The following is a 22,700-nucleotide window of genomic DNA, read 5'->3' on the forward strand; positions in this document are numbered from 1 at the left end:
ACAGCGTGCAGAATGGCCTGTAGGTGGCAGCATAGTGCAGATGCACACATACCATCGCATTATCAGTATAAAGATGGCTGCCCCACTTGCGACTTGCACCAGGGAAGAACAGTGTTCTGTTATTCGGTTTTTGTGTAGTGAAGGTGTGAAACCTATTGAAATTCATCGACGAATGAAGGTTCAGTTCAGTGACGCATGTTTTTCACAGCAGCAGGTCTATGAATGGAGTAGGAAATTTGCAAATGGTGTGACTATAGTGGAAGACGCTCCTCGTCCAGATCAGGCACAACGAGTTGTGACTCCACAGAACATTGCAGCAGTTGAAGCCATAGTGAAGGTAAACCGCTGAGTGACAGTGAATGACATTGCAGCATGTTTACAGATTAGTCATGGGTCAGCACACCACATTGTGCATGATATGCTCCAGTTTCACAAAGTGTCTACAAGATGGGTGATACGGCAGCTGACTCCTGAAATGAGAGAACGGCATGTTGATGCTTGTGAAGAACTTCTTCGGCACTTTGAACGAGAAAGTGATGGCTTTTGCAACATGACAATGCAAGGCTCCACACTGCCCATACAAACAGTTGCAAAAATCACAGGCCTGCATTTTGAGTGTCTTCCTCATCCACCATACTCACCAGACCTTGCCCCAAGTGATTTCCATATATTTGGACCATTCAAAGACACAATGGGAGAAAAGAAGTTCCGTTCTGATGAAGAGGTACGCCACGGGGTGCACGAGTGGTTGTGCAGACTACCAAAAGAATTTTTTCTAAAGGAATTTATGTACTTTGTAAGTGCTGGAGGACTTGCATTGAGTGTGGGGGAGATTACTGTATTTACTTGAATCTAAGCAGCACTTTTTTCCGGTTTTTGTAATCCAAAAAACTGCCTGAGGCCTAGACTTGAGTGCAAAGCAAGCGGAAGTTCTGAAAAATGTTGGTAGGTGCCGCCACAACTAACTTCGGCCATCGAATATATGTAGCGCTACACAGGCATGCTTTGCAGGCACAAAGATAAATACTGGCACCAAAACCTCTGCGCCAGTATAAAAAAAGTGGAAGACGAGCTTTTTTCTCCGCCCCGAGTTTCGACCACTGCATTTTCATACATTATCCAACGAAGTAAATACAAATTCAGTATAGTTCATCTTCGAATGTAGCAGCATTTCAATGTACTACAAAAATCCACTGACAAGACTGTTTGGGATGTTTGTCAATCAAAATGGCCAACTCTACGTTCTGAATTTTTTCCTACCTGTGAGAAGAGATGGTTGCTAACAGGAACTTTTATGAATTGTGAATCACATGCAGTATTCTCCTCACCGTAAGAATAATACGAATATAAACATTTTGCCATGTATTGCTTCGTGTTTGCTGCTATCTCATTTAAATCCTGTCTGCCTAATAAACTACGAAACTAGAGTGAGACAACAGCAAACGCGGAAGAATATACATATCATGTCATGTTTATATTCGTATTATTCTTATGCCTAATATGATACAGTCAGAAATGAAGTACGGCAATTGACTAGATTTTTAAATCTAAGATGGCTCTAATTTCTGTGCAGAATGTAATGTACTAAAGAGGCGCCTGCAAAGATTTTCAAATTGAGAAAAATTTTCGCTAAACTCTTGTTCAGAACATCTTCTATCATACACAGTCTATTATTTGGTTCTTGTTGATCATTATCAAAGAAAGCAGCAGAGTAAGTAACAACAAATAACAGTCTCTTGCCATTGTTTCACTAATGACATGATTCCTCTCTCTCTCTCTCCTTTTTTTTTTTTAAGCGGCGGCAGTGCACACTAAGGCAAGCCATGTCGCGAGCGGCGACAGGTCGTAAACACTCATCAGAATGCGACAAACAATGGATGACACACACAATAAGGCATTTTCAGCTCAGAGTGACGTAAACACCTATAACAAAGAGAACGGCACATATCAGATCAAAGAAAAATAAGCAATGAATTCAAACGAGACGAAGCACATGAAAAAGGAAGGGTACCCGTATAAATACGGACGGAATGCCTGAAGCATAGCAATGGCTACCTGGTAAAGCTTAACTGCTAAGCTTACGACTCGAACCAAACTACTGTAGCTGTGCCGTCATTCATTCGACCTAAATTGTGTCTCATATTACAAAGGACCAACTTTGTTTCGATTTGGAGGTGCGGCCATAAACTTTTCCCTCCCCTTGAATTTCGAGTCTCAAATTTCAGGTGCGGCTTAGATTCGGGAAATTTTTTTTCCTTGATTTCGAGTCTCATTTTTCAGGTGCGGCTTAGATTCGAGTGCGGCTTAGATTCGAGTAAATACGGTATGTTGAAAAGTGATACAGTTTGTACCATTTCTGCACAATAAATAATATTTTAAAAAATATTTAAGGTTTTCATTTGACTCACCCTTATATGTTCAAGGTATTAAGAGTGGAGTTATTTGAACAAATGGAAGATCAACTGTAGTAATGGAGCTCTGACAGAGTGCTTAAATCTTATTTAAGAGGGTCTATGACTAAGCTAATAGCAAAGGACAGCCCCCACTTGCCAACAGAAATCTGGTCATACACCTTTCAAGGGATTTAAGTGAGAAACATGCTTACAATTGAGTTACTTATTATATACATGTCTGGAACAAAGATGTCTAAATAAAAACAATAACATCAAACTCAATATGAAACTATTATTTAAAGCAGTAAAGTTACCACACTGATATGCATATGAAGTAGGTGCTGGAAATTTGTGCCCAATTCAAGGCCTGAACCTTGTTGTTCATCTTCCTGCAAGCTGCTATCCTACCATTAAGGCTGCATGTTGCACCCTATATTAGCAACCTTTAGTGTGCTACAGCTTTAGTGTGCTACATCTGTGGTAGTGCCCTACATGAGTGATGTTCGTGGCGCTTCCTGTCTTCCACAATGGATGAGATTTGAATTCAAACTTGTTTGAAATTTTTCACTATGGCACTTGCGACATGCACCAGTAGGAAACCTTTCACTTATTGCACAGTGGAAATTTTTGCGTTATCGTCAACTAATATTTATTAATGAGAATGAACTATCGGTTATTTCTGTAAATCATTTCCTTATTTCTGCAAGCATTCCAAGGACATCTAGGAATGACACTCACTTTCCACACACAGCAGACATCACGTCTACTGGGAGAATATGCTAAAATTATACTGTTTGTTGTAATGTATTGGGGGGAGGGGGGGCAGACTGAATTATAAAGAGCCATTAGGTCAATCCATATCAAGTGGTCCTTCAAAAAAATAATTGGTTGGTTGATCATCTCAGAAAAATTTTATATTTGCTGGGTGAATTCCCCAATGTTTAGTAGTCACAAAAATATTAAAAAAAAAAATTATTTTTTATTGTTCTGAAATTGTGGCCATATTTGTTCCAGAGTGCATGCGTTTTTCGTATTTGCAAGCATCTACATTTTTTTCAGTTATTCAGTATTGGATTGTCCTAAGCCTTTCAGATAAAATGCATTTAGTTCAACCCACTCTGTGCTACAAATTAACATCATCATCATTTGGCTGAATGTATTCTTTAATATATTTTTGATAGTTCAAAATTATCAGCCTCAAATTAAAAAAAAAACTCAATTTTTGAACAGTAGTTTTCCAAAGAAAGATTAACTTCTCAGCTTTAATATTTTTTCTGCTACTACACTGTATAGTAGAGTTACTTAAGAGTATCAATGGTGAGCAGTTAACATTTTAAAAAAATAAACTATTTTAAAAAATGGATTTTTTTTAATTTTTCCATTTTGTGGCATGCAGTATCTTTGTTGGGTGACCAGATAAAAATCTGAGAATTTCACAGTTAATAGACCTTTATGATACCTAACTTCAGAAGGCCTATAAATTTCAACTTTGAGATTCAATTGGAAGATACGGAAAAAATTTACAAACACGAGTCAAAAACATGTTTTTTAACATCTGCAATATCTAGGCTTATGGAATAAAATATCAGTTACAGTATAGGGTCATTCCATGTCAAGTCACCCAGGCCTTTACACCAACCATGTCAGATTTTGATGAAACATGGTACAATTACTTCTTTTATCATCCTGAAAGCACTTGTACAATTTTTTTGCTCTATCTCTTACAGTTTTTTTTTTATAAATTTTTAAAGTTTTTAGATTTGGCGTTGTTTCAGCAGTCGGAAATCGTAACTTAAATGTGTCCTCACAACTAAAAAAATTTGTATGTTAAAGAATACTCAAGATATCAGTATGAAATTTCGGAACAAGTTTGTGTATTATATTTAAATGTTAAAAAAAAATACCATAAAGATATATTAAAATCTTCCAAATGAAAAAAAATTACGAGTAGTTGTTGGTTTTTTTTTTTTTTTTTTTTTTTTTTTTTTTTTTTTTTTTTTTTTTTTTTTTTTTTGTTTAGTTTTACAAAAACTGCAATATCTAGAGTCTCAGACCTGATAGAAAGCTCAAATTTGTTATAAAATACTCTTAATTGTATAGGCTATTAGATAAAAGAAAAATTATGTTGGCTTTTTAACCTGTTCAACAGTTATCTAATTTTTTAAATAATATTAATTATATTTAAAAAATAAAAAGTACCAAGTGACTTAGACACCAAAAATAAGTTTTTGTCTTCTTGGAGTAACAATGTACGCTTGGATTTTGTTTTGTTATTCCTGTGTTTTGAAGTAAAAAATTATTACAGTGTTAAATAGTGCTTGGATAGTATTTTATTAAGTTTATTCGAACTTTCAGTAAGTACTGTTACTTAGTTTACAGAGATTCTTTTCCAATATCCTATAAAAGTAACCAGAACAGTAATCAGACCAAAAGTGAAATCAGTATGTCAGATATTCAAACCTGTAGCGTAGGGTTATTTAAAAAATCTGACTGTTTCCAAACAACCTACACACCTTCAAAAAAGTTACAACCGGTACCTGAATTGAGTGAGGAAGAAAAAAATTTGATCCACTTACGATCTGGAATTAATCTGTGTGAATTTAAGAATATATGTTCACACCACAGCTACTACTTTTTAAATGTTTTTGAAAAGTATCAAACAACATGTGTAGACCCACTAAAAGAAACACAAAAAGCCCATCAAAAGTCGTTGAGAAGTGTAGGCTTGGATCTTTCTAAACAATTACTGACAAAAAATAGTAGCATAGAACCTAGACAAAAGCTTTGCTCAACATGCCGTAACTTTTGTGAGGAAAAATTAAGAGTTGAAGTCAATGAAAGTGAAACATGATGAAGTCGTGGTTGAATTAGAATCATTGGAATCCAGAAATGAATCCCTCGTACAAACAAACATTGCTCTTGATAATTTAGGTTTAACACCGATAAAGCTTCGTGACTTGTCAGAACAAAGTAAAGGGTCTTATCTTAAAAGGAAGGTTAGTAGTATTGAAAAGATTGCAAAAAAGGCGGTTTCAAAAGCATTAAAATATGATGCACCAAGTTCTGATGATGACGAAGAAGATACAAGTGTGGTTGAGAAAGCAAAGGATTTTGATGTAATGATTTCTCTTATGAAAGAGAAGATGTCATCTGTTGGAGGTCTAGAAAAATCCAGATTCTGACCTTGGCTCCAGATTCTTGGAGTCGAAATAAAGTGATGAAAGAATTTAATGTAAGTGAGTACATGGTGCGACAAGCTAGAAAGCTAAAAGCTGAAGAGGGTATTTTGGAAACTCCTGGTCCAAAAAGAGGTAAAACTCTTTCTGAAAATACAGTAAGACTTGTAACAGATTTTTAGGAAAAGGATGAAAGTTCCAGAGTGCTACCTGGAACAAAAGACAAAGTAAGTGTTCAAAAAAATGTGTACATGCAAAAAAAGACTCATTTTGTGTAACTTGAGAGAACTCTATTATTCTTTCAAATGGGATAATCCCGAGGTAGAAGTAGGATTTCCAAAATTTTGTTTCTTGAGACCTAAATGGTGTATCCTTGCTGGTGCTGCAGGCACACACACTGTATGTGTATGCAGTATCCACCAGAATGTTAAACTATTATTGGATGCTGTGAAAACTGAAGAATCTTATAAAGACCTAATTAAGATGCTTGTGTGCAACACGGAAAACCAAAACTGCGTGCTACATCATTGTGGCAGCTGTCCTGCAAATGCTGCACTAACTGAGTACTTAACTGAAAAACTAAGTGAAGATTATGATTTAGAAGAAGAAATTGTAATCAGTCAGTGGGTTAACACAGACAGGGCAGAAATGATCAAACAGTCTATCAGTGTTGAAGACTACATTTCTTTATTGGTTAGGTCGTTGGAAAAGCTCACTCCGCACTCGTTTATAGCAAAATCCCAATCAGCAGCCTTTAAAAGATTGAAAGAAGACCCACCACCCAAAATAGCAATTATTGTGATGGATTTCAGTGAAAATTATTCCTTTGTTATACAAAATGAGATCCAAAGTTACCACTGGAATAGAGGTGGTTGTACTCTACACCCAGTTGGAGTTTTCCTAGGAAATGAGGAAAACAATGTTTTTGTTTCCAACCACTGTTTTATTAGTGATGACCAAGAACATGACACTGGTTTTGTTAACTTTGTGCAAAAAGAAATTACAAAGTGGCTGTCATTACATCATACTGACATTGACTCAGTTCACTACTTTACAGATGGTTGTGCTGGGCAGTACAAAAATAGAAACAGTTTTAAAAATTTGACTGAACACTTGAGATACTTTAATTTGAAGGCCCAACACTCTTTTTTTGCAACAAGTCATGGGAAGTCAATTTGTGATGGCCTAGGAGGAACTATTAAAAGAATTTTAAGGAAAGCCAGTCTACAGCTTTCAGATGAAGAACAAATAATGACAGCAATCAATGTGTACAAGTTTTGTGAAAAAAATATTGAAAACATTCATTTTCACTTTATTGACAAAAAAGAAGCTGATTTGCTACGGTTAAAACTAGAAAAACGTTTTTTCAGCAACCCGAACCATTCCTGGAACAAGAAGTTTTCATAACTTCAAACCACTTCCAACAAACAACGTTGAAATTAGAAGGACTACAGATAGTGTAAAACCCTCCTTAGTCTTTTCTTTCCATTCTTCTTCTGATTAGGTTCGTGTTGAACCATGCAAATCATGATGGTAAATGGTACTTTGGACAGGTAAAAACAATATTCAATGATGAAGAAGATGCAGAAATTCTATTTCCACATCCTTCAGGACCAGCTGCATCATTTTATTGGCCTGAAAGAGAAGATTCTTGCATAGTAGACGCACCTCAATCAAGCAGCGCTGGAAGAATGTATTACTTCAAAAAAGACTGTATCAAAAGAACTGAAAGCTCTTGGATGAAGTGGAAAAACAGTTTGAATCAGCATTAATGTTTATTAAAAAGACAAAATTACTCAAAAAATTCAATGTTTCAAGCAATCAGTTGGGTTATACATAAGTGTTGTAAGAACACTATCTTTGTACATAATTCTAATGTGATCTACTATAATTAATAAACATGTTAAAAAGCCATCATTATTTTTGTTTTATCAAGTAGCCTATATGTTTAAGAGTAAATTAAAACAAATTTGAGCATTCTATCAGGTCTGAGACTCTAGATATTGCAATTCTTATAAAACAAAACATCTGTTAAAAAAAGAAAAAAATACATATACATATTTTTTTCATAGAAAATATTAATATATTTTAATAGTATCATTTTTATCTTCAAATATGTATAATAAATAAACTTGCTGCAAAAATTCATGTTGTTATCTAAAAGAGTTTTTAAGATAAGAAATTTTAAAGTTTTGAATACAAATTAAATTTACCATTTCCGAAGGTTCAGAAAATGCAAAACATAAAAACTTTAAAAATTTATAAAAAAAACTATAAGAGATACAGCAAAAAAAATTTGCAGGTGTTGTCAGGATGGTATTAGAACCATTTGAGCCAAATTTCATGAAAATCTAAGGAGGTCGGTGTAAAATTTATTTTTTATTGGGTGATTTGATATGGAATGACCCTATACAGTTTTATAATATCTATGATTAATTACTTTTTTATTGAAAATAAGCCTACTAATTACATTATATTGTTCTCTTGTTATTTGTTTTTAGTACATCACAAAATTAACATTTGAGAAATTTGTTCACTCAGTTTGGGTGTTAGGATCTCCTGTCACATTTATAACTTCAATGGGAGACAGCTTCCTTAGTACTTTTTTAAGTGGCATCCAAACTTGAAAAGATGTCCTTGGTCCTGGAGGGTGATAAAATAAAACATGTACATCTTGGTTTTGTCAAATATTATCAACTTCACCAATCTACCACTGTTCATCGTAAACACAAGCCACTATGTCTTTATTTTGAAGAACCAGTTGTGCAAGTTTTCCACACTGATGAAGTTCACTATCAGGCGAAGTTGATGTGATCTTAAACTTCAGTAAGTTGTGTGAATGGGGTACAAAACAATGAAAAGATCGAGTGCCTTTAATCTTCTGACAAGTGTTGAACCTTTCCTTCAAGACACTGTCAGACACTTCTTGTATTTCCTCACGTTGTACAAAACCATAGGCAATTCCTTTGATATGTTTTTTACAGAATTCAAACATTTCTTGAGGTGTTATGATATGATTGTTATCAGTCCGCTGCAGACTTGCTTTTGTGACAGCTTGCTTTGTTGTACCCCCAGCACCATCACAAGCATTCTTTCCTTGGCATGAAGTGAAAAAGTGCCATTCTACATCAAACCCAAAATCTTCTTCTTGAAAGGAGATGTTAGTTTGTTTTTTTTTAATATTGACTTGCTGCCCCATCCGAAAAGTAAATTAGTTTCTTTATGGAAGAGTGGGGCTGTTTAAAGTAGTTTGTTAATTTTAATTGAAAAAGTGCACTGCTGTAGTGTTGTGTTCAAGGTAGTCACTTATGACACAAAAGCTGTAGCTCATTAGTTTATCTTCGTCATTATAATAGAATAGAAATGGATGAACTGTGGCCTGTTTGTTTACCCAGTGGTGCCCTTGTACTTCATCTTGAATAACAAAGGAATAATTTTCCAAAAAGTCAGCAAGAAATAAACATTCATCAGCTGCCAATGTTTACTTTTTGTCTTTCAAAAATTTACTTTGAGCTTTTGCAATAAAATGATGCATTTTCAGATTTTCAGGGTTAGCCACCAACACTTCAAAAACTCTTCTTGTGATTTTATGACTGTCACCATTTCAGTTCTGTATTGTGTCACCCATTGTTTGTATTTTATATTGTCGGGCATAAAATCGTCTTCTTGAAACATGACAAGTAAGGCTTGTTTGCTTGGACAGTCTTCACATTTTCCCTTGATCATTCAATTGTAACTGTCAATATTGCATACTGTAACTTCCAAAAGGTCTTTATAGTCAACTGTAAGATTGGCCCCATCTATCATCAACTTTACGTTCTGATGATACAAACAAACACAAACATTACGGGTGCCAGATGCCCCTGCAACAATACACCATCTTGGTCTCACTCGCAAAAACTTTGATCTCCCATTTTTAATGTCAGGATTTTCTTTTTTAAATTCAGTGAATAGTTCATATAAATTACACACTATTAACCTTTTTTGTCTTTGAATCTTAGAACCATTTTCTTTCGTAGAAACAGTCTTTTTTGTCAGTCATCAAACAGCTGTTATTGTCATCGTCATAATACTTACTAACTTCCTTGATTGTGTTTTCACCTGCCAAATTAGATGCACTTTTCTTTTTTAATGCTGGTAAAATTCCCTGTTCTTTTACTAATTGCCTTGTTAACTTAACAAGACGTTCTGACACATTGAATTTTTCACCAACTTTTGCTCGACTCCAAGACTTCAGCAGTAAACTGATAATCTTAATTTTATCCACTTTGTTTAAAGTACTGCATTTAGCTTTTAGTTTTTCTATCAAATCATCATATTCGGTTGATGAAGTTTTAGAACTTCCTTCTGTTTTAGAACAAACTGTATTTTGAAATGAAACTTCCAAATTCTTTTTTTGACTATAGCTGCCACTTTCTCAATTTTTATATTCAAGGTACTTGGTCTTTTATCTTGAATTAGTTTCCTAATTTTACTAGCATCCGATATACCCAGGATTTCACAAGCTGTATCTACTTTTTAATGGTTGCTGATAAGTCACAAAACTCTGTATCTGAGGTTTCACTATCCTTTCTCTAGTGAATTACAAATATTTTAGAATAACATGTTGGACACAATTATTTTCCTGGTATGTGATTGACAAAAGGGCTTTTATTTTTAGAATAATGATCAGATGTTATTTCTCACAGACCTTTTGTTACAGGGTTTTTTATGTTTCTCAAAAGGGTCCATGCAAGACTGACCAGAAGGTGATAAAATATTTTTAAATATTTTATTTCATGGTACTTGCATGTTGATTTGACCTCTGGGCCGACTCGTAAGTAAAACAACACTTTTTCTTCTTCACTGTAATCTTCGATTAAAGTAATGTCTTTAGGATACACTCCATACACACTTTTATGTCATGCATCATTAATAACAACACCAACAGAACACTGAGAAACCATTTCTCAACTGCATACTACAAGAACTTCTAGCTAAATAAGTGTGAGTAGACCATTGTTGGTGTAAGGAGGAAGACAAGAATCAGACTTGTATAGGCTTGCAGAGGCAACTGTTAGCCTGCTGAAACAATTACCACAGCATTGTTTCGACAAATAATCATTAGCTAGTGTAATGTGGTGTGTTACATTATACAATTGGTCTACTTTATTTGATTAGCCTACAAGATATTGCAGATTTTTAAAAAAACTTAATTTTGACTCGTGTTTGTAATCATATTTCCATAACTTCCAATTGAATCCCAAAGTTGAAATTTATACTGAAGTTTGATATCATGGTCTATTAACTGTGAAATTTTCAGATTTTTATCTGGTCCTCCAACAAAGATATTGCAGGTCACAAAATGGAAAAATTCAAAAAAAAAAATCCATTTTTTAAAATAGTGTATTTTTTTAAGTGTAAGCTGCTCACCACTGATACTCTATAAAAAGTAACTATACTATACAGTGTAATAGCAGAAAAAATATTAAGGCTGAGAAATTAATCTTTCTTTGGAAAACTACTGTTCAAAAATTGAGTTTCTTTAATTTGAGGCTGATAATTTTGAACTATTAAAAATATATTAAAGAATACATTCAGCTAAATGATGTGTGTTGAACTAAATGCATTTTATCTGAAAGGCTTAGGACAATCCACTACTGAATACCTGTAAAAAATGTAGATGCTTTTTTTAAAAAATGCATGCGGCCTGGAACACATGGCCACCATTTCAAAACAATAAACAACAAATTTTTTTCAAAAAATATTTTTGTGACTACTAAACATTTGGTGTGTGTGTGTTTGAGGTTTACGGGCGCTAAACAGCGGGGTCATCAGCGCCCAAACGCATAAAAACAGGAACACATGCAGTGAAGGGACTAAGACGAACAACGAACAAGGGGAACAGCTAAAAGACACAGACCTGACGCAGTTTCAAATCCTCACATACAGAGGCAAAACAAGTGGAGAAGGAGTGCACTAAAAAAGGAAAGGAAACACAAGGAAGGGGGGACAGAAACCGAAGGAAAACAAGGAGGTAGACGTGACTGGTTGACCTCTTACCTAAAATCTGGGTGAGCCAGTCATCCAGCAGCACATTAAAAACCTCTCCCTAAAAGCCGTGGCAACAAATTGGACAGGACACAAAACCGTAAAACCTTAAACACAGACGTTGCGTCGCCTTTCAAAATAGAGGGCAAATCCGGTGGCAAAGAAACCACCGCCCTCTGGTCAGAGAATAAAAGACAGTCAAGTAAAATGTGGTGGACAGTAATCTGGACGCCACAAGCACTGCAGAGGGGTGGGGGGGGGGGGGTGGGGGGGGGGGGGGATCCTCCCGCCGGAGTAAAAAACCATGTGTGAAGGGACTGTGCCCGATGCGGAGGCGAGTGAGGAGAACCTCATCCCGCCTGCATGACTGGTAGGACGTACGCCATGGCCGCGTGGTGGCCTTGACCAGACGCAGCTTATTTTCACCGACTGCCAGCCACTCCTCTTCCCACTGACGCATAACGCGAAAACGCAGGAGGGAGGTAAAAGCATGGAGGGGGACGGCACAGTCAACAACGTGAGGGAGGGAACATGCATCTTTGGCAGCCACATCCGCCAGCTCGTTTCCCCTAATACCCACGTGCCCCGGCACCCAGCAGAAGGAAACCTCCTTCCCCTGCCGCTGCAGGTGGAGTAGGGCATCATGGATGTTCTGGACGACCGTATCCGCTGGGTACAAGTGTTGCATGGTCTGAAGGGCACTCAGGGAGTCAGAACAGATGAGGAACTGACGACTGGGAACACATCTCATCCGCTCCAATGCCCGCAAGATCGCAAACAATTCGGCATCAAAGATGGTAAACGCCGCAGGAAGCCGTAACTTGACGAGTCGATCAGGGAAAACAACAGCACAACCAACAGAGTCCCCCTGTTTAGAGCCATCCGTAAATACTCGTACATGGTCGGGATGGTGGTTTAAAATATCATAAAATAAGGCGGTAAAAACAAACGCAGGAGTGCAGCTCCTCCGGTACTCCGACAAGTCTAAAAGGACGCTGGGCCTCTGGAGCACCCAGGGAGGCAGGCGAGTAAAACCTTGTCGTTGGGGGGCCACACGCTCCACACCAAGCGACTCAAGCAAATGCTTGGCACGAATCCCAAATGGTCTCGTTGCCCTGGGACGACTGGAAAAGAGACGTTCCATAGGCGGTCGGGCAACGGTAGGGTACGCAGGGGATGTAGGACAGGCAAGGAATTGACACACCCGTCGCACCATGAGGAGTTTCTGCCGGATGGCGAGCGGCGGTTCCCCTGCCTCAGCACACAGGCTGGGGATGGGACTGGTACGGAAGGCACCAGTGGCCAGCCTGATACCCTCATGGTGTACTGCGTCAAGTATCTTCAGATACGAAGGCCTTGCTGACCCATACACGGTGCGACCATAGTCAAGACGCGATCGGACGAAAGCCCTATAAAACTGCAGCAGACGTGCCCAATCTGCTCCCCAGGACCTATGGCTCAGACACTTCAAAATATTCAGTGCCTTCAGGGCCCGCACCCTGAGGTCTCTAAGGTGAGGCAACCACGACAGTTTGGAATCAACAGTGAGGCCCAGGAACCGCACAGTGTCGCTAAAAGGAAGAATGGTGTCCCTCAGACGCAATTCAGGGGAGGTAAAAAGACGTCGAGAACGATTAAAATGAACACACACACATTTGTCGGCAGAAAAGGTAAAAACCCGTCTTCGCAGTCCATGCCTCTAATCGCTGTATCGTAAGCTGCAACTGCCGACTAGCAGTGACAAGACTGGAGGAAGAACAGAAAACAGCAAAATCGTCCACAAACAAGGAGCATTGGGCAGGACTCCGGATAGTGGACGTGATACTGTTAATGGCGACGGCAAAGAGGGTGACACTTAAAACGCTTCCCTGAGGAACACCATTCTCCTGCACATACAAATCAGATAGCACATTACCAACCCTATATCGAAAGAGGCGGTGGGAAAGAAAGGACCGAAGGAAGATGGGGAGGCGGCCACGAAAACCCCATTCATGGAGTTGATTGAGGATATGGCGGCGCCAAGTAGTGTCATACGCCTTATGAATGTCAAAGAAGACACCGAGACAATGCTGGTTATGGAGGAAGGCCTGCTGGATGGCCGCCTCAAGCAGGGTCAAGTTGTCTATAGTTGAACGACATCTCCGAAAGCCACACTGCGAGGGGCTAAGGAGCTGCCTGGTTTCGAGCAGCCAAACCAGGCGACGGTTGACCATGCGTTCTAACGTCTTCCCGACACAGCTCGTCAAAGCAATACTTCGGTAACTGCTGGGATGCGTTCGGTCCTTCCCCGGTTTGAGGAGGGGGATCAAAATCGCCTCCTTCCACGAGTCAGGGTACGTGCCAGATAACCATATCATATTAAAAAAAGTCAGGAGAACTTCCTTGGAAGGCAGTAACAAGTGCTGCAGCATGCTGTACCGGATGTGATCATGGCAAGGCGCAGTATCATGAGCCTCAGACAGGGCCGAATCCAGTTCCCACATTGTGAAGGGGCAGTTGTAGGGTTCAGAATTTGGAGACCGGAAGTCCAAGTGACCCCTCTCGATGGCAGTGCGGTACCGGCAGAAATCCGGATCACAGTTAATAGTAGCGGTAGATTCCGCAAAATGCATGGCCAGTGTCTAGGCAATGTCTCTCGGCGCCGTGAGGAGACTTCCCTGATGCAGCAATGCCGTGACAGGTAGCTGGCCGAGTTTCCCGGAAATTCTCCTGATGGCTTCCCATACTTTCGTAGAACTAGTGGAGCGGGAGATGGAGTTGAAGAACGATTGCCAGGACCGTCGTTTGCTCTCTTTAACCACTCGCCGCGCCTTGGCCCTTGCCACCCGAAAGGCCGCAAGATTGTCAGCTGAGGGACGGCACCTGAAGCGGCGCAGAGCTGCACGGCGGGCTCGGATAGCTGAGCGGCACTCAGTGGTCCACCAAGGGACAGGACGCCTCTTGGGATGACCGGATGACCGTGGGACTGACAATTCAGCAGCATGGGAGATCACGGCTATAACATGGTCCACCCATTCGTGGACGCTGGCACGGTGCTCCAAAACAGCCAGTTGGCTGAAAAGTGTCCAGTCAGCCCTGCAGAGGTGCCACCGGGGCGGTACCGGAAATGCCATAGCCTCATCCAGGAGGCGAATCCAAAGGGGAAAGTGGTCACTAGAATGGAGGTCAGCAGCAACCTCCCACAGAGCAGAATCCGCGAGTGCTGGAGAGCAAAAGGAAAGGTCAATAGCTGATGACGACCCAGAAGCAGTACAGAAATGAGTGGGAGCACCAGAGTTGAGGATGCACAGTTCTTCAGACATCATGAGGCTTTCCAGAATGCGACCCCTGGGGCAAGTAGTCGAAGAGCCCCATAAGACATTATGAGCATTGAAATCCCCCAGAAGAAGAAATGGGCGGGGAAGTTGGCTAATAAGGTCTGTGAGAGCCTCAGAGTCTATCGCATCCTGAGGGGGTAAGTAAAGTAAACAGACTGTGAGCCTCCGACCCACAAGAAGGTCAACTGCAACTGCTTGCAAGTCTGTAACGAGAGGGAGCTCAGAGGAGGGGTGCATGTCACGGACAAAAACCGCAACACCACCCTTTGCCCTTTCCCCCGTCAGATCATCTTTCCGATAGACGGTATAGCCCCGTAAAGAAGGAGCATCAGTGGCCCGAAAATGTGTCTCTTGGAGACAGAAGCACAAAGGGCACTCTCGTACAAGGAGCTGTAATTCGGCCACATGCGTCCTGAACCCATTCAGGTTCCACTGTAATATGGGAGCCAGTGATCAGGGGGGCTGAACTCTCACCCTGCCTCTGTGCTTTGGAGGAGAGCCCGTACTGGCCGGAGATTTATTCCTGGGGCGAGAAGATCGCCCCCGGTCGACGTCAATGTCCATCAGCTCCGATGACGACCCACGGGAGACGTCAGACAGTACGATGGCCTCGTCATCGGACCGACCCTGACTAGTCTCCGCAGGTGGCAAAACCTTCAGCTTCGGCTTCTTCGTCTTGGGGGGCTTAGAATGCAGAGCCTTGTCAACAGGTGGAGCATTACTCGCCTGGGCAGAAGGCCCCATATGGGGAGAGGGAGGAAGTACCCCAATGTCAGCAACCACAGCCTTGTCCGATGTTGCGGGGAGAGCCGCAGGTTGCAAAACAACTGCAGCAGCACAAGTGCACTGGCAAATGCAGGTATTAGTGCTAACACTAGCAACCTCCGTTTGCGTAGCAACAGTGGCCACTTGTACCGGTTTTTTCAGAACGGAAGCAAAAGATGTAGTAAACACAGGAGGTTGCATGGCCTTAAAGAGCTTCTTGGCCTCACCATAGGGGATGCGCTTAGATGTTTTAATCTCCTGTATCTTCCGTTCGTCGAGATAGATGGGGCAGACCCGGCTCCAGACAGGGTGACTCCCAGAGCAATTCACGCACTTCACAGGCGATGAACAATCAGCTCCTTCATGGGCAGGCTGACCACATTTACCACAAGTGGCTATCCCATTGCACCCCAACGTAGTATGCCCAAAGCGCTGACATTTAAAGCAGCGCATTGGGTTGGGGAAATATGGCCTTACTGGCAAACGTAAGAACCCCGCTTTAACATGCTCTGGGAGTCGTGGGCAACTGAACGTGAGAATAAACGAGTCGGATTTGACTAGGTCCCCATCGACTCGTTTCATAATATGCTGTACGTCAACAATACCTTCATCAGCCCATTCAGATTTTAACTCGTCTGTGGGGATATCCACCAGGTCCCTACATGTCACAACACCCTTACTGTAGTTCAGAGTGGAGTGAAGCTCGGTCTCGATAGCGTACTCACCGAGACAGGTTGCTTTCCGAAGAGAAGCGACTTGACGGGAACTAGATGTCTCAACTAACAGAGTCCCATTGCGCAGTCGCTTCACAGATTTAAGTGTTCCTGCAATTCCCTCAAGACCCTTGTGGATGTAAAAGGGAGAAACCCTCTCAAAGCTACCCTCCTTCCATTTAATAATCAAAAACACATTCTGATTATCAGCATGTGCTCTGTTATGACAGACTGACAAATCTCGATCAACACTAGGCGCTGGAGGACTCGCAGCACGAAGTCGCTTCTTCGATGGTGTGTGTTTTCCTACCAGTGGCCCACCCAAGCCACTGGTAGGGGGAAATGTAGAGGTCGAAGGGTCCATTGCGGTCCCACGAGCAGCTAGGGAACTAAAGGTCCGCTCAGACAGGGCCCCGCATGCCTGAGTAAGCCTAATACAACTGGGGTGCGGCAGGTGCCCCAGAGGTTGCCCGCTTGCGACTGTTCCACGTCAACAGCCATGCATCTCATAGGCGCAGAGCACACCGGAAGATTGAGGGGTTTTTAGAGAGGTCGGCCTTCCTCGCAATCCAGGCGGTCAAGCCAAGATTACCATTCCCCGCAGCACACAACATTCCACCGCTGCGCCATACGGTGGTCGCTGAAGCATGTCCGGGGGTTACGGTGACAGGAGACTGGCGGCACCGACCAGTCCCCAGCTCAGGACCCCGGGGTCGCCAAGCCCGTACTCAGCAAATGAATGCTGAGCCCCTGGGGGCCTAAACATTTGGGAACACACCCAGCAAATACAAATTTTTTCTGAGATGGTCAAGCAACCAGTGCTGGACCACTTGGTATTGATTGACCCCATTACAAGTTTTGTGTTGATGAAAGCCTGTCAGTAGTCATTTTGTGCTTTGTTTTAAATGAAGGATGACTATTAAATGTCAGATTACTAGATTTTATGTAAAGGAGAACCGCAGGAAGAGGGATTCAAAATCTCGATCATAAAATCACCATAGGAATTTGTATTTCAGAGAAATGAATACCCACAATTATACAAAAAAGAGAAATCAACATCTCAGATGTACATGGTCCAGTCAAATTAATATGACCCCACTAACTAACGGCACGTGGCAGCACTAGCAGTGGAAGGTCTACAAAATGTGGCGGGGGGCAGAGGGGGGGTGGGGGGGGGGGGGATGCATAAAACAGTGCAACTGTTGTCATAATGCTGAAATGGAGTAATTTATCTGATGTTCAAAAGGACATGATCACTGGCTTTTGGAACAATGGAGGAAGCATTCCTAAAATGGTAAGTTTGTAAACTGTTTGCCTGCTGCCTCGGTTAAAGTATACCGTGCACTACAAAATGGCACTATCCAAAGCACACAGAGCACAGAGGCAACTGTGGTGCATGACAGTCATAGATGAGAAGGGTAAACGATGGCTGCGGAGATGAGTAAGGACGAACATTTGGGTAGCTTTTGAGCAGCTGACCTCCAGATGAACAAAGGGACTACCAACAGTGTCTTCTCAATGACTGTTCAGCAAATGTTGCTGCATATGGACCTCTGCAGCAGGCACGTAGTTCGTGTACCCATGCCGACCGCTGTTCACTGGCGACAAAGGTTGGAATCTGCACACAAATAGTGCCACTGAGTGGCGACAGATGGCCTTTTCAGATGAATCACGTTTTATACTCCATAGGAAAGGTGGCCATTGGCACGTACACCATGAAACGCCTGAAAACAAACACACCGCAACAATCGTCGGAAGGGTCCATGCAGGAGAAGGGAGTGTTATAGTCTTGGGAATGTTTTCATTGCATTCCCTGGGTGATCTTATCATTCTGGAAGGCACAATAGATCGACACCAGGATGCATCTATCCTTTGGGACCATGTCTATCTGTACACACAGTTCGTTTTTCCTTGGTACGATGGCATCGACAAGCAGGACAATGCAACATGTGAAATAGCTCACAGTGTACAGGCTTGGTTCAATGAGCACCAGGATGAGTTTACCATACTCCCCCAGCCACCAAACTCCCTGGATTTAAACCCAATCGAGAATTTGTGGGCCCACCTTGATCAGGCTGTTCATGTCGTGGATCCTCAACAGAAAAACCTAGTGCAGCTGGCCATGCCAATTGAGTTGGCAAGGGTCCACATCCCTGTCGGTACCTTCCAAAACCTTCCTGACTCTCTTCCTACACACTTTGCACAGGTCTGTACAGCAAAAGGTTCAGCCTTTAGACAGTTAGTCACTGGACAGCGTATATGACTTGAGAACTTATACCAAAGAAATTATGGTACTAAATTTGTTCTTCAGACACCAAAGTTGAGTTATAGACAAGAGTATGTGATTCCCCCCTCCCCCCTCCCCTCCCAACTTCATTTACCAGACAGTCAAATGTATCTGTGTGATCCTCACAATCCTAATGTACTCTCAGATTTCAACAGCGATTCTCTTTGCTGCAGATATAAATGATTAAATGGTCCACAATGGTAACATTCATGGCATATTTTGTATACGGACCTCCAGGGCTCTAATCTTCCCTTCCTGTTCCGCTATTTTCCTATACCCTGAACATAATCTGCAATACCATGGAAGAGACCCATTTACTTCCCTGATTCGCATGCCACTACATTCACCCCAATGTAACCATCTGCCACAACAGCTGCACAGAACCCCAGAACTGACTTTCCTATGGCAGCTCAAACACTTCTCACTCATGGTTGTTTACAATATTTTTTACAAAATTTATCTAGGCAATAACAATAATATTCTATTAACTACAGATCACAGCCACTAAAGTTATGTGGAACACTAATATACATGTATACTATTGATATAATAATGTAATGCAGTTAAACTAATGTTAAAAATCAAAACTTGTATACCCGAAAAATTAAGCCTAGGATCATGTATGCGTGATACGTACTTTACGCGTTTTGAAAGGAAATAAAAGATAGAACTTAAAACCTTTAATTCCCCGAGTAGATACAGTACTAAAATAAAACAGACTCTAACTTTGTTACGGTGTAATATTAACTTAATTGGCAGTTATTAATTACTTATCTTGACGAGCTTAATATTAAAGCATGTGCGAGCTGCGCCAGTGCTGCCAACAGTCAAAATTTGTGATGTCATATCTCCGGAACTGTGTGGTTTCCGTGAATGATGTCCGCAAAATGTGTTGCAAATAGAGTTATTAATAAAGAAGTAACAAATTAAAAGGTCATTCCTGATGCAGCAGTTTTACTGCATAACATTAAAAATGTAATAAGCGGTAAACATTTTTCCTTTCTCCATTATGTGTGTGAGGTGTCAGTGAGAAAAAGTCCCATAAAGATTTGAAATCATACAAACTTGGTTAAACTTGGTTTCAAGTCACTACATGTTCCTATTCTCAAATACTGGTGGAATATAATCAATCTATTTGTGCAATGTGAGCTACACTCCTTTTTCATCCCCAACCCTACCCCATTCAGAGGTATGTAGTTCTTAACCACACAGTGTTTCTTTCCAGACAGTAAGCTATACATGCACCAAGTTTGGCTGAAAGCAATCCAGCGGTTTAGGAGGAGATGTGAAACATACACATGTATGTATACACGTCCACTTTTATAATACGCATTGATTTAGAAGAGTTAATTTTGAGAGTCTTGCAACACACACTATTTTGCAAGGAATAAAAAATAAATTTAAATATAGTACTTACTTTATGTAGTCATATGATTCCTTAACATGGCGCAATTTCTCGGCCTCCATGTTACCAGTGAGTTCCTTTCGATAGCGAGCAATGAATGGTATAGTGTTGTCTGTGTCAAACAGGTTAATGACATTTTCAGCTATTTCAGGGCTTATTTCTTGCAGATCTGCTAGTAGTTCTGCATCTCTCCAGTACATATCTGCATGCTGAAAATCCCATGCAATGCTTATTTGAGTCTGAATTAAAATTACAGTGGTACAATAAGTGACAGTAAAATGAATGCAAAGTGGTAAGAAAAAAGAAAAGATAATAGTTCAAGTTCAGTGATTAAACTCTGTCGCCTGAGCTGCTGACCCAAGTCCACACCATAAATTCAGGAGGGTCTGTCTGGGTAAAGGTCCTGTAATCTTTGTGTGTGACAGGGTGGGAATAGCGGATTGGCTTAAGCAACTGGTGCCAAAGGAGAAGGCAAAGCTATAAGTCAAGACAGCAGCGACACTCTTCAAGACTATGAAGACATCAATTTTTGTACTGAAACTTATTAGAGATGTTCCTCCAAAGACATTGTTTGAGAAAGTGCAGGTGCAGAACCAGAATGTCTAGACATATGACTAGAGAGTAATTAAACGGACAGTTGTATCTGATGGCCAAACCCCTGTGGTGGAAATTGCAGAGGCATTGCTGAAGGTAATGTGAGTGTGGGACCTGATATTGTACTTAGGGTCCTTGTAGGTTACTATCATGGTAATTAAAGGCATCAGAAATGACCATTAATGCGAGTTGGAGGCTAAAAGCATTGCAGATGAAGCTGCAACAAGGTAAGGGGGCAAGTTAGCATCTTGAGTGGCCTTCTGCAAAGACAAGAGGTGGATGTTGCCCTGTTCCCAGAACCCATTTATATAAAGGGGACTTGGAGGAAATGGGGGTAAACTGTTTTACACTAGGAATCTAAAAATCCCAAGAACATGCATTTATGTCAAAAATGGAATTTCATTCATGATGATGGTGAACTTCTGTTCCAGCACTTAGTGACAATTAGGATGAAACAGTGTGAGGAAAGAAACATGGGAATTTGTACTGGCCTCAGCTTATCTTCCTTGAGAGGACAGTACTTTTCTTCCCCAGGGAGTGAGGGGACTGGTAGGCATGTTGCTTGCAGCTGAATTCGTTGGTTGTGATGGTAATGCCTGCAACCTCGTGTGTGGTATCAGAGACACCAACAGCAGAGGAGAGGAATTACTGGAATACCTACTGGAGAGTAATTCACAGATCTTGAATAGGGATAGGTAAATTACTTTCAGTAATAGAAGGGAGGAAGTAACTGACATAACTTTTGGGTCCTCATAATAGGTAGTTAAGACAAACAACGACACGTGGCACTGGAGCTGTCCTTATGGAACACATGTACCCCTCCATTAAGTGTGGGGTTTATATGGGTATTAAACAGACCACGGCCTTTAGGAATTCCAGGGAAACAGATTGGGACTCATACAGGAAAGACCCAAACCCATGCTTATCTACTGTTAAGTTTTGAACACAAACCAACAGATCTTGAGGATATGGAGGTCACCAAGAAGTACACAAACAGGAAAGTACCCTGGTGGAACAATAATCTGAAATTGTAAAGGAAGCAGGTAAGAAGACTGTTCAAATTTGCAAGAAAGAAAGGACAATGGGCTAAACATGGAGAGAGTCTGGTTATTAAGGAAGCAAAACTATCATCATGGAAGGTACTCTGTGACAAAGTGGAAGGTCAGCTGTCAAAGCCATCCTTCACAAAATTTTCACAGGAATACCAACAAATCCAGGAGGCTTTCTAAGGAAGGATGCTGGTGGGTACACATAGAAAGTGCTTGATATGTTGAATGTGTCCCTAAAGATTCCTTTCCCTCAGTGCACTATAGCAGATTATACATACCAAGATTTAGTCCCTGTGAGATACTGGCACCAATGGCAGAACTGGGAATCTACCAGAAAATATATTGACTTCAAGAAAATCCAGTGGGTGGTGGGACTATTTCACCTGATCAAGTCACCAAACCCAGAGGGAATGTTTCCAGCTCTACTGCAACAAGAAGGAGAGGGATTAATCAGACACCCATGCAGACAGTTCAGAATCAATCTAGTAGCAGATGTCATTCCTTATGCTTGGAGGACAGTGAAGGTTGTTTTCCTTCCAAGGCTAGGGAAGGGAGATATGATCACACCAAGGCTAAGAATCACTACTCCTTTCTTCTAATGACTTCACAAAAACTGGTTAATGTGTATGTTGGAAATGGAAGTTAACTGAGGTTCCTCTCCCTTGAAAACCAACATGCATAACAACCAAACCCTGTGACACAGGACTTCATCACCTTGCTGGGAAAGTAAAAAAAGCTCTACACTTCCAGGAAATTGTTGTGGTGATCAACATCACAAGGGGGTGTCTGCAAGGACAGGATTTGTCGCCACTATTATGGAACCTAGAGGTGAATAAATTCATCAAAGAATTAAATGATAGAGATTACTTTGGCCAAGGATACACAGATGATTTACTCATAGTAATTCTTGGTAAAATTGCAAGTATGGTTAGAACAATGTTTCCTACCCCAGTTTTGTATAATGTTTAAAG

General features: G+C 40.9%; 1 protein-coding gene across 3 annotated transcripts in view; it reads right to left on the reverse strand.

Moving 5' to 3' along the window:
- The window catches only part of LOC124615701 (S1 RNA-binding domain-containing protein 1), a 235,337-nt gene that overhangs the window by 135,353 nt on the left and 77,284 nt on the right, over positions 1–22,700 (reverse strand). For all 3 annotated transcript variants that reach the window (XM_047143740.1, XM_047143741.1, XM_047143742.1), the window contains one exon: positions 20,099–20,295. In XM_047143740.1, the coding sequence (XP_046999696.1) occupies positions 20,099–20,295 (197 nt within the window). The remainder of the gene's footprint in view (positions 1–20,098; positions 20,296–22,700) is intronic.

The sequence above is a fragment of the Schistocerca americana genome, chromosome 5 (genome assembly GCF_021461395.2).
Source record: "Schistocerca americana isolate TAMUIC-IGC-003095 chromosome 5, iqSchAmer2.1, whole genome shotgun sequence".
In the NCBI taxonomy this organism is placed as follows: Eukaryota; Metazoa; Arthropoda; class Insecta; order Orthoptera; family Acrididae; genus Schistocerca; species Schistocerca americana.